Raw genomic sequence first — 12,354 nt, forward strand, 5'->3', positions numbered from 1 at the left:
CACCAGCTCCACCAGTGCTGCTCCATCACAGCTCTCAGCAACCAGTCACTCCTCACCACAGCTCCCCAGAGCAGGTCTCCTGTTCCTGGCACCTCTCCTGAGTCCGGGGAGAGCTGTGCCACTCAGCAGGGCTCTGGCTGCTGGAAGCAAGGTCTGTTCCCGTTGTGGGAGAGCCTCATCCTGCTGCCACATGTGGGAATACAGCCCCAGCCTGCCTTACAGCTGGGCTAGCTTTTCCCATCTGGGGGGAATTGCTGTTTACACAGAGATAGGAAATGTTATCCCTCCTACAAGAAGTTTCTAGCCCTTCCTGTGGGCTGGCCAGGCCCACATGATACAAACCTCTAATAAAAATAAGGTTAAAAATAAGTGTCATCCGTGTAACCAGAACATTTAGAAAGTCTGCAGCTACTGCCTGCAAACTTCAAACGCCAAGGCACACAAAGAAAAATCTTCAATGCCTCTCTAACAAAGCTGGCCACAAAATCCTCTTTTTCCTAGAAAACAGGATATGCCTGCTACAGCCTAATCTGAAGTGAGGAGGCCTCCCCAAACCAGCCTCCTCAGCACATATACTTTTACCTAGAGGAACGCTGCTCCCAGGGGGTGGCTGCCCACAGAGCCCCCTCCCTCCATGCCAGGTCCAGAGCTGCTGTTGCCTGCCCGGGTCAGGGATTATGGTTCCTGCTCAGAAGCAGAGGAGCTGGTGGAGAGAGGGAGTGTTTTGCCTGTGACTGCAAGGCAGGAGTGTGCCAGAGCCCAGCAGTGGAGCTCCCAGACCTGCTCCACCTCTGCATGAAAGGCTGGCAAACACTTGCTTCTGCAGTAGTGTCTGCCTGGGACCAAAGGCTGAGGAGTGTGATGGGGAGAGCAAGGGTCATTAAACTGCAGAAGAAACTGAAATCCTGGTCTCAAAGATCTCATTTATCCAGGGGGACAGAACTAACTCCTCAGAAGTTTCAGCTGGGCAGCCAGGAGGAGTCACAGCATCCCTCAGACTGTGCCTAGAGATGTTCTCTTAGTGCTTCCAGCCCAAGGCAGACACTGCAGGTGGGCAGAACACCCAGAGAGCAGGGGGGCTCTGACCAACTGGGTGAAAGCCCCCCTGGCTTCTTCACACACTCTTGTCTTTTCCAGGCCTTTCTCAGGCTGGCAAATGCAGGCAATGTTCCCCACTTCAGCTGCAAGGCTGACCTGGGAGCAACTGCAAAGGGCTGGGGGAGCTTGGCATGGATAATGGCATCAAAGAACAGAATGGGGACACCCCAGGATTTGATCTCTTGGGAATACATAAAATAAGGGTCCTTCCCGGGGTAACACTCTCCAAGTGCTGAGGAAGCTTTTCAAGTTCGATACGTGAAGTGAAACTGAAAAATGCATCTCAAGTAGGGTGCATGGATCCTCTGCTCAGTTTGGAGAGCACCATTTGTTTTCAGACTTTTCCTGTGGGTGTGTGTGTCCCCATTGCTTTTTGGCTGCTGCTTTTACTTGGGTATTTATGGTGAACAAGGGCACATACCTGCAACTCCAATCTTCTGCCCTTGGCCTGTCCTCAGCTCTGATGAGTCCATCAGCAACACGCTCTGCATGAGAATGGCCTGGCAGGAGCACCCATGGGCTGATGGCTGCCTGCACCCCTACGGCAGCCCTGGGGCTCTGCCCGGGACGCTAAGCACCATCCCCCGCCAGACACCCCCATAACTACGGTCATCACCCTGCAACCTGCTCTTTTATTCGAGTAAATCCTTCTTGATTTGAGAACTGAGTAAATTCTGGCAGAGCCGCCTGTGCCATAGCTGGGTTCATGGCGCTTGCATGGCGCACAGCTCATATCGCAGGAGGGAGGACCACCGAATTTCCTGGCGATTGTTTGAACAGGATGTTGTGATCACGTACGTCAGCCGAGACTCTTCTTGAATCCCGTCACTCAACTTTCCTCAAGAATTTGGTTCGCTGCCTGAGAAATTGTTTAACATCGGTGGCGTCACCGTCCTGCCGTACCTCCGGCGTGCTCGCACACGCGCGCACCCAGACCGCCCTTCATGAGCTCCTAAAGCATCACCCTGGGAAGACGGGGGGAAGGAAAGATCCACCACAGACTGCTCCTCACCTTGGCAAACCAGGCAGAAGGCTGACTCGTGCCTGGTTTCAAGTTTTCGGACACAGAGTACGGGGGGAAATGTGGTAGCTGTGAAAATGTGCGATAATTAACTGCAACTACTAATTTACACTTGGGAAGAATTGCATAGGGCTGTACGCATCATTTTAAAGGGGGAAATTCTGTGTTCACACATACTGGTATCCAGTGCTACCCCCTGCATCCCATTCCCTGGAGGAGTTTTAGTTCAGCTTAACTCATTTTTAGACACAAGGATTTCCCATGGTTTAAACATGCTGACTTGGACGGTTCGCCACAGAAACAAATACATTGTTTCAATCTGAAAAATCTACCTTGTTTAAAGGCGTCCTAAATATTTAGGATCAAATTTTTTCACCCCAAAAATCGAGGAGGTGCCCAGTCCCACCTTGGATCTATGAAACAAAAACTTTCCCAGCTAGTCTAGGAGGTAGAGGGGGAAGAAAAGGAAGTTGGAAGCTATTTCCAGCCAGACAACCAGGAAATATCTCTTAACTCCCCATCATTAGTGGTACTTAGCTGCTTATCTCCTTGTTTATACCACTGCTGGGATAGTCTCACAATGAAAGCACTATAAAATTTCCTATATTCTCATTTGCAATTGCAAGTGTCAGTAATAAACCAGAACACCTGTGGGCTGTCGAGGTTTTAGCTTCCACAAAGGTTTTTACACAGTGTCCTCTGGTCCGACAGACAGGGAACACCTTCCCTGATAAAATGGATCAGACACTTCACACTGATAGTGGAATCCCGGAGAGCTCCTGCTCCTGCTCAAAGGAAGCTGTGAAATAGCAATTTAAGGCAAGAGAATCCTTCAGGATGGAATCAGTTCCATTGTCCTCTGCGGGAATAAATCAAGTTTCAATATTCTTGGACCAAGGCCTTCCTCCCAAGATCGAACAGAAACAGCACTGTGTAACAGGGCATGAGAAGGCAATTCCTCTGCCTTCCTGCAACACATCTTTGAGTCAAGGAGACCTCCTGCATACAGATTATGTCGAGAACCGAGTCTGAAATTTCCCTATGGAACCCTGACCCCATGGACATCTGGGCACTTTCTGCCCATGGGCTGGCTCATCCTGGGGCTGCTGCTTCCTTGCCCAACATCTGCTCATTCCATGGAGTCCAGTACTAGGATGTGGGCTGCTTGTCCCTCGGCCACCCATCACCCCGAGTTAGGCAGCGAGCAGTGCTGGGAACAGCAGTCGGCGGAGAGTGAAAAGCAAATTGAAGTTTCACTTCCCAAGTGGAATTTTCGGAGGAAAAAAAAAAACAAAAAACCCAACCAATCAACCAAAAAAAAAAAAAAAGAAAAAAACCCAAACCATTATTCACCTTATAAACCATGGTTTTAAGGTTTTTTTTTTTGTTGTTTTTTTTTTTTTTTTTAGGTTTTTGTACAGTAAAAAATCTCACAGTACTCAGCTGCCAGCCAGCTCTCCAGCACCGGCTCCACCGAACCCCGGCGGGCGCTCGGGCTGCGGGGGCCAAGGGGCCAGCCCGGGGCGCTGCCTGGGCCGGACGGGCCCCCCGGGTGCGCTCAGCGCGGTCCGGGACCGCGGCGGCGCGGAAAGTGCGGCCGCCAATGCTCAGGCTGGGGCGGCGGCGGGGCCGGGGCCGGGCGGGCGGAGCCGCCGCCGCCATGGGGCTGCTCAACTTCACCCGCGAGCCGGTGCCGGAGGCGGTGAGCGGCGACATGCACAACCTCAACCAGCTCAGCGCCCAGGTGCGCCGGGACGGGGACGGGCGCGTTTGGCGGCGGGGGCAGCCCCGGACACGGAACCGGCGGGGCGGCGGCTCCGGGGCAGCGGCGGCCGGGCGGGGCGGGCCGGGCCGGCGCCGGGAGCTGGATCCGGCCGGCAGCGCAGCCCCGGGTGTGCCGGTCCCACCGCGTCTCCAGGCCCACGTGCCCGGGTCCCTGCTGGGCCCGGTGCGCGGCGGTACAGCCCCGATCCAGCCGGGCGAGCCCCGCGCACGCCGGAGCTGTTTGAAGGAAGATTACAGAATCATGGAATCCCAGAACGGTTTCGTCTGGAAGGGACCTTAAACACCATCTAGTTCCACCTGCCTGCCATGGGCAGGGACACTGGTGGAGCTCCTGGTGGAGGGCTCAGATCGTGCCTGGTGGGCAGTGGGGTCCTGTCAAGAACTGGGGTTTGTGGTGGGACCACACAGTGTTCGGGTTGTGATTCCCACCCCAGATTCCCACCCTGTACTTCCTGCCTCAGGCTGAATGGTTGTGGTCATTGGTACCATCTGCCTCCAGACCACCGACACCGGCTGTGCAGCTTGGACTGAAGTTAGTGGAAATGCTGAGGCTTTTCCAGCCCAGCTTGCCAGGACTGAAGATAGCAGCCTGGTAACAGCCTGGTGCCATCTCTCTTCCATGGCCGAGGCCAAGGGCAGGGCAGGATCTGCAGCCACAAAGCAGCCAACATCACTTTTGGCCATACCCAGAAGGTCACAGCCAGGGCTGGTGCTGGTGCCAGCAGAGGAGGGTGCTGGTAGTGTTCTGCCACTTGGGCAGCCTTTCCATCCCTGTCTGCCAGCTGCACACCCAGAACACTGAAAGCAGCAACTAGACCCTTAACCAGTTCTCTTCCTTTCCCGAGTCAGTCTGGTTACCCCATGGGGTTTGTGAAACATGAGACTGGATGTTCACAACTTTTCTCACTCACAGTTTTTGGATTGCACAAGATAGAACAGCAGCTTCCGATTAGCCACAAGTCACAAAAGCCCTGTGCAGTGCCAGCTACCCAGCTGCCCAGACCCCTTGAAAGGCTCTGAAAAGCATCCTGGGCAAATCCCATCCACAGGCATCACATAATGCCAAGGACAGGGCACCAGCACAGGTCCAGCTCTGGAAGCAGTGTTGTGGAGGCGGGTGGAGCTGGGTCAGGGGAGTGCATCACCACCTCATCGTGGTGCTGGTGGGGTGGGGAGGTGCTGATACCTGAGTCTAACACTCTCCTGTTTCTTCACAGCAATTCTCAGCGCTGACTGAAGTGCTTTTCCGCTTTCTGACAGAGCCCAAGGAGGTAAGGCAAAATTTGAGAAATGTGAGTGCAGCTCTGGTCAGAAACAGAGAAAAGGTTTTGTCACTGCTCTTTCTCTTGAGCAGGTAGAAAGGTTTCTGACGCAGCTCTCAGACTTTGCCACCATGAATAAAATCAGCTTGGGCCCCCTGAAAAACATTGTCAAAAGTATTCTTCTGGTACCCAACGGTAAGTGATGTATTTGCATATCCTGCCCTGAGGCCAATCTGTCCCAGCCATTCCCGCAGGGCTTGGTTTGCACAATAAGTGTTAATGGTAGCTAATACAGTGCTTAGCACTTAAGAATCAAAAGTTCCCCTGTTTGGTGACTCTTTGTATTCTTTATACCCTGCCTGCATGCACATTTCACGGGCTTAAGTAAACTCCTTTAAATATCTGTGCATTAAATGCAGCACAACACCATGACAGTGCTTGGTTTAAGCAGTACCTGTAAATCCCTTTTGCCAGATCAGGGCAGCCTCGTGTTGGCACCGAGTCTCTGCAGGAATTCCACCCAAGTGACCCAGTGCTGTAATTCCTCCAAGGCCAAGCGCTGCTGGAGAGAAATAAGGCAGGGCACACGCATTTGGAGCGGGCTGGGACTGGTGCAGTTCCAGGCCATGTGAAGGAGACAGCTGATCTTGCAGTTCTAGAGAAACACCGTGGCCAGCTCTTTCTCGTTTATAAACAGTGACAAAGAGGTTCGGGGGGATTCCACTGGAATACCCCAGACTCCACCACTTTATAGGATTACTGTGATGTTGTGGCTGCTGTTTGACATGATAATGCATCAAACACTCCACGGCACATTCATCCCATTGATCCTTCCTGTTATTAATAGTCCCTTGCTATTACCCTTCAGCCCTTGGTTCCCTGTAGCTTCCTTCACAGCCCTGATGCTGAGCACAACTGTTTTCTGAATTTGTCTTAAACTTGTTCTACTGCTTCAAGCAACTTTTCCTATCCATGAGTAGCAACAATTTTCTTTCCTACAACCGTCTTGTGGGGATTTAGTGCAGAATTTGCTTTTTTCCCATCCTGATTCAGGCCTTGGTGCCCCCATCTTGTTGTTCCTGTGAGCGTGTGCTCTGGCTTCAATCCCGTTGTAACTTTCCTTCAGCTCTGGGATGCCACGGACGATATCAGAACAGATCACAGCAGATAACTTTGTGCTACACAGCCGGAAAGCCACGTGGGGCTGGCAGTCTCCTTGAATTTATGAGATTCCTGCTCTTGGCTTCAGAGAGCAGAATCCTTGTAAAGGTCCCTGCGCTGCCTGGGCCCCAGAACAAAGGGGGAAGGCGCAGCGGGGGAAAGTGTTATATGCACACGTTCACACCCATCATCCCAAACACAGCAGGTAGGTCAAATTAGCAGCCCGCCAGCCTTAACAGTTCTCCTTTAACAAGCAAAGCGGCTACAGGAGAGAAAGCAGCAGCTTCAAAACATAACCGCTGCCGCTGTTCCCATGGATACCTGCAATGGGATCTCGCCCTCTCCCAGGCACTCCCAGAGCCCGGACTTTTAAAGCACCGGGCATCTGCAGAGATACTGGCAGGCACGACTGGCTTTCCAATCTCCGAGGAGCTGTGGTTTGCTTCAAAACGCAGCTCAGAAACAGAGGCTTTCCAGCGTCGGGTCCTGTCCCTGCCTCTATTTGACTCAGTAAAAATTGGTTTGACTCATTAAAAACTGATTTTTTTTTTCTTCATTGTGGTGTTTATTCAGGTGCCCTGAAGAGGAATTTGTCTTCTGAACAAGTCAGAGCAGATTTTATTGCGCTAGGTAGGTCATGTGATTTCCACTAAATAAAAGATAATTAATATTTATCACATATAGTAATCTCATATGGTTTCCCTCCACAGGCCTCAGTGAAGAGAAAGCCAGTTATTTTGCAGAACAGGTATTCATATATTTTTGCTTGTTTCTAAGCTAACAAAATGTCAGTTCTGTGAGTGGGAACTCCTAAAACCCCACTGTGCTCCTGAGATGCGTCGGCACGTTGGGTATTTTCTTCAAAACCAGCTTGGGATTTTGAACTGAAGATCCTCAGAAAACTAATAAGGAGCACTTTGTCTGATGATACCTCTGGTTTGCCAGGGCCTCTCCCCCATCAGTGTCACAGTTCCTGCACTGCTGTGTGGCTTTCATGTGATGTTTTTGTGCTTCCCATGCTTTGGGCCCTGAGGTCATGCAGTTACATGAACACATGGCTTTTTGCACAGATATTGTTACACTGAACCAGTGCTAAAACAAAACCAGTGAGTTTCATTTGCAGAAGTGACAGGGCAGATGGAAATCCTAGCAGGACTCAAACACCTTTGAAAGCCCTCCTGACCACATTAGTTCACTCTTCTGGGCTTCTGCCATCCTCCATCCTCTGCCTTCGTTCTGACTCTTGTTGAAGTTTCGGGTACAAACAGAGGCCTCTCTGAATTAATTGCTGGTGTGTCTTTTGCTCTTGTAGTGGAAGGTGAATTCCCCCACCCTAACACGCCTGGCTGTGGGTCAGACACTGATGATTAACCAGCTGATAGACATGGAGTGGAAGTTTGGAGGTAATAGACTGGTAATAAACTGGAGGGGCTGGGAAACCCAGCAGCAGCTCTTGGCTAAATGATGTTTTATTTCACCACTTAACTAACAGATTATCTGCCTTCTCTTCTTTCTGACTCACAGTGACTGCTGGGAGCAGTGAGCTGGAAAAAGTGGGAAGTATCTTCTTACAGGTAAATCGCCCACATCACAGAGTTCAGCTTGTAGGGCAGTTGAGGAACAAGCTCCAGCCAGGCATGTGGGAAGCACTGGCTGTGAGGGAAGGAGGGGGAAGCTCTGTGGGTCTCACAGGAACGGGCTCTGTGACTGCATCTTCAGTCTCCAAGTGCTGCTGCCAGCAGAGAGCAGACACGCTGCTGTTTGTTTCTCCTCTGAAGACATGAGGTGTCACAGGAACGTGGCCCATTCTGAAAAGCTGTTCATAAAGCTCAGTGTAGCAAAGGTCAACCATCTTGGGGAGGCAGGGAAAGTGGGATCAAGGCCTTCCAGAGATCTTCCAATGCCCAGGGTATCTGTTCCTACAGTGGCACTTCTTGAAAAGCCTGTCAAAGATGCGTGTGCTGTGCAGCAGTCAAACTCACAGCAGACTCTTGCTCTGCTGTCTGCTCCTAGTGCTCAGATACAGGTCTCTGAACTAAAATACTTCTGCTTTTCCTTTCCCCAAGCTGAAGCTGGTGGTTAAAAAAGGGAGCCAATTGGAAAATGTGTATGTCGGTGAGTCAACGTTTCTGACAAGAGGGAAGGACGGGAAAGCTGCAATTTGGGGCTCAGGGTGTTGCTGGGGGTGGGGGAGTCTGGGGGCAGAACCAGGGTGGGATAACTGCAAGAGCATCACTGTGGTTACTCCTGCCTCAGCCTCTCCATCACTGTCACAGGCACTCCAAAAATGTTTAGGAACACTGACTTTTGGGCACCTTCACATCTGTGCCTCAGTAAACACAGATCTGCCACAGAGCAGTGCAGAGCAGTCAGAGCAGCAGGGCAGACGAGGAAAATAAATTATTTCCAAGCATGGAGTACTGTTGGGAGATCCCATCCCAGGGGGAGATCCCAGCCTGTCCCCGTGGCAGCCTGGCTAGCATAAGGACCAGCTGCTGGAAATCACAGTGGCTAATCCTGCCCAGCTTAGGTGAACATGAGTTGCTCCGTGGTAGCACCAAAACAGCTTTGCCAATGTTGGAAGTGTAACCTGAAATCTAAGACTTCATGCCTCTTTTTTTTTCATTCAGAGTTAACTTTGCCCCAGTTCTACAGTTTTCTGCATGAAATGGAACGGGTCAAAACCAGCCTGGAAAGCTTCAGCTGAAACTGCACAGACCTGAGCCGACATCTGTCCAGGATGTTTAATTCCTTCTCATGGGCCTGCAGATCTGCTCTTTCCCAGCTGACTCTTCACACCCTGATAAGAGAAGACAAGCTGTGCAATGAGCAGTGGTGTCATGGCCCAGCAGGACCCATCAATCCTTTAGAACCTGAAACTTGGGCTAAGTTTCAGCTTTTTCAAAGCACCTACAAGTCCACTCTTTTTTTTTTCCTTTTTTACTATACTATTGTGAGAAACTGTGGTCAGAAGTAATGTGGATACCATTACTAAAATAGCAAAGAAATAAACCCATTCCCATCCTGCTGCATTTGTATCAGAATCTGATTTTGTGAGAAAAAGAGAAACGGGAGCAAAGAATCATTTTGAAACTTGGAAGGATTAAGCAGAGAGGATGACGAAAGCAAGGAGAGCATCTAATGTGGGGAATCACTTAGTGCTCTCTTCAAGCCTCTCCCTTCTCTTGTATTAAGAAATATGCTGATTAGCTTCTTCCCAATTGTGCCTCATTATGGAAAAGTATCTCAGTGGTAGGTGATTTTAAATCTTAAACAACCAAACAGCTGCCTCTGTGGATGGGAGGGGGAGGACATCTCAGGGGGTGACGAGATAAATCTCATTTGGATGTGCTGCTCTTTAATCTGCAGCCTGTGTGACATGGCACAGTCAGACCCAGCCCGTTTCCTGGTGGACATATGTCCAAACCCCATGAAGTGCCATTAGCTCGACTCTTCAGTTGTCTGAGGGCGGGGATGTGCTCTTCATCAGGAAGCAGAGGGGTGCTCCAACCCACCTGGGGCAATGATACAGTCACTGAGGCTCCTCTCCTGTCCAGACTGTTGAGTAGTCCAGCAGCCTGAGCTGGCTGAAGCCTCTCCCACAGCACAGGGATGAAGAAAGCTCCTCTTACAGAACATGTCCCAAAGCATCTCTGTGTCCCTGGCACACAGTGAAGGGAACAAACCACATTACCAGGGAATATCCCAGTAAGATGCTCTGTTTCCAGCCTCCACCTGAAGGGATTCACTGTCCCATGGCATCCTGCCAGTCTGCTGTGGGGTTCCCTTCAGCAGCAGTTGCTTCCAGTTAAACCCATCCCAAACAGATCATTTCTGTGAGAAAAGCATCACAAAGCTCCCTGCAACTCACAGCTTCACCCGTGGGTTTCCAGCTGCAGCAAACCCAGCACTGAGTGTCCCTGCACTGCATTTCCTGTGGTGCTGCAGGAGTGGCTGAAAACGACAGCGGGCACAGGCTGAGCCATATATTTGGGAACTGGGGAATCCTGCTGGCAAACCTGGGAATGGATTTATTTATTTTCCCACATATCAGGTCAGTCACAAGCATTTCAAGCTCTATCACATGCTTACTGTAAAAATGAAAAAAAAACAAAAAAAAAAAAAAAAAAACAAACAAAAAAACCCTCTGAAGTAATGTTCTAGAGAATATTCTGTCTCCTTTTGGGTGGCTGGAAAAGCTATTTCAGGGAGGAAGAAGCAGTCCAAATGGCTGCTGCTTTCTCGAGACAAAAGCAATTTTTTTGCTTTACATTTTCTGCTGCCTGTTCCCATTACTTCTCACCCTCCCGGTGCCAGGGCGACACCACTCAGCCCTATCCGGTTATGTCGGGACGTGGCCACGGCGCTGCGGAGAAGATGCCAGGCTCGGTTGTGGGTCAGGAATCCGCCGTCCCCCCGTGCTCCTCCCCCTGCCCCGTCGGGATTAAGCCGCTCGGGGCTGACGCACGCCGAGCCCGCTGACCCCGAGTGCAGGGGTCACCTCCATGCCGCTCCGCGGTCCCCGCGGGCAGCTCGGATCGGCGGCATGTGCGCCGCGGCGTGACCTTGCCGCTGCCACCGGCGCTCCCGGGGCCCCGGCAGCGCCCTTTCATCCACAGCGCTTGGCTGCGCCTGAGCCGAGCCGGCAGCCCCGCGGGGAAGGGCTGGAGGGGGAGCCAGCTCTGGCAGAACCGGCACGGGGTGACGCCAGCCGCGAGGGAATCGGGGCACGCTCCCAATGGGGCCGCCCAGGAGCAAGGAGGGCTCTGGGAGACAGCGTGGCAGCCGTGGCCCTCCTGCACAGCACGGCCCCGGCCTCGCCACCAGCACAGGGGGTGATGGCCAGTGCCCGGAGCCCTGTGCTGGGACCCGGCAGGCGGCGGGCACAGCTGGCACAGCCACCGGGAGGGCTGAGGGGGAGGGAAGGAGCGGCCCGGTGCCCGTTTTGCCCGTGTTTCCGGGCGGCCCCGCCGTGCTCGTGTGCGCGGCCCCTTCCGCCTGCCCGTCAAGCCCAGCCAGCCGAGAGCTAATCTCGGCGGGACAGCGGGCGCGGGGGAAGCAGGGGCCTCTCACCAGCCTGGGGTGCAGCTAACCGTACTCCTCCCGCGGCCGTTTGCCTCCCCAAGGCCTTTCCCGACCCATTTCCTCCGGGGCGGCCGTGCCGCAGCCCCCCCACCCCCGTCCCTGCTGCGGGGGACGCGTGGGCCCTCCCGGCCGCAGCGGGGCAGGGGCAGCGCGGCCAGGCCGAAGTCACACGCGGTCGCCTCCCCGCGTGTGCAGCCCCCGTCTCTGCTGCCTCGGGCCACCTTAGCACGCCCCGGGCTGCCAGGCAGTGTCTCCTGGGCGCAGGGGAGATGGCAGAGTGGCCCCAGCAGCCAGGCTGCAGTGGGGGATCCTGTGCTCCCAGGCATCCTCCCGCTCATCCCCGCCAGCGCCAGCAGCGCAGCAGAGAACAGGAGCTGCGCTCTGGGCTCTGTCAGTTCCCAGCGTGGATTCAATGATAATGATTCTCAGCCATGTCAGATGCTAATGACCAAGGGAACTGGGATGTTTTCAAATGAAGCATCTTCTCCCTACTGGAAATGCCGGTGCTGCTGCTCCTTTCATACGTGAAGGAATCCTCCAAACCCTGAGAACAAAAGCTGCTGCTCTGAGGGAGCAGAGCAGATGTGGAGTCCACATCAGGCTCACATGCCTGTGAGCCCATGGGCAGGCAGGGAAGGAAGGAATTGGGGCTCCTCACTGCTGGCTCTGCCTGACCTTGAGCAGGTCATGTGGGAACTGATAGAGCTCCCGTGGAACATCCTGGTTTCCACAGACCTCACCAGGAGCTGCTCCATGCCGAGGACTTTCAGCTTGCTGTGTAATCCTGTCCCAGACTTCCCCTTTGCAACGCAGAGTGACAAATCTCAGGGCTGGCCCACAGCTAGGAGACAGCCATAGCAGCTGAGACGAGCCAAGGAGCAGAAACGGCAGGTGAGGGCCCCAAGGCAGCTGGAGCTCAGCCCAGTACTGAAGGCAATCCTG

At 53.0% G+C, this 12,354-nt stretch overlaps 1 protein-coding gene across 2 annotated transcripts; it reads left to right on the forward strand.

The window, feature by feature from the left end:
• Positions 1–3,711: 3,711 nt before the first annotated feature.
• Positions 3,712–9,355, forward strand: COMMD7 (COMM domain containing 7). Of its 2 annotated transcripts, XM_068207700.1 has the most exons (9): positions 3,714–3,863; positions 5,122–5,175; positions 5,259–5,361; positions 6,901–6,957; positions 7,038–7,075; positions 7,640–7,730; positions 7,852–7,901; positions 8,394–8,442; positions 8,958–9,355. In XM_068207700.1, the coding sequence occupies exons 1-9, from the start codon at positions 3,723–3,725 to the stop codon at positions 9,032–9,034; spliced, it is 660 nt and encodes a 219-aa protein (XP_068063801.1). In that variant the 5' UTR covers positions 3,714–3,722; the 3' UTR covers positions 9,035–9,355. The 2 variants fall into 2 exon arrangements, with proteins under 2 accessions (XP_068063802.1, XP_068063801.1); XM_068207701.1 differs by lacking the exon at positions 8,394–8,442 and having other exon boundaries at positions 3,712–3,863.
• The last annotated feature ends 2,999 nt before the right edge of the window (positions 9,356–12,354 follow it).

Source organism: Anomalospiza imberbis, chromosome 17 (genome assembly GCF_031753505.1).
Source record: "Anomalospiza imberbis isolate Cuckoo-Finch-1a 21T00152 chromosome 17, ASM3175350v1, whole genome shotgun sequence".
In the NCBI taxonomy this organism is placed as follows: Eukaryota; Metazoa; Chordata; class Aves; order Passeriformes; family Viduidae; genus Anomalospiza; species Anomalospiza imberbis.

Bases quoted from the DNA above. Each gene is read 5' to 3' on its own strand.
- COMMD7 (XM_068207700.1), top strand. From the start codon at position 3,723: ATGCTCAGGCTGGGGCGGCGGCGGGGCCGGGGCCGGGCGGGCGGAGCC. The intron at 5,176-5,258 runs GTAAGGCAAAAT...TCTCTTGAGCAG, and splicing joins TTCTGACAGAGCCCAAGGAG to GTAGAAAGGTTTCTGACGCA. The intron at 8,443-8,957 runs GTGAGTCAACGT...TTTTTCATTCAG, and splicing joins ATTGGAAAATGTGTATGTCG to AGTTAACTTTGCCCCAGTTC.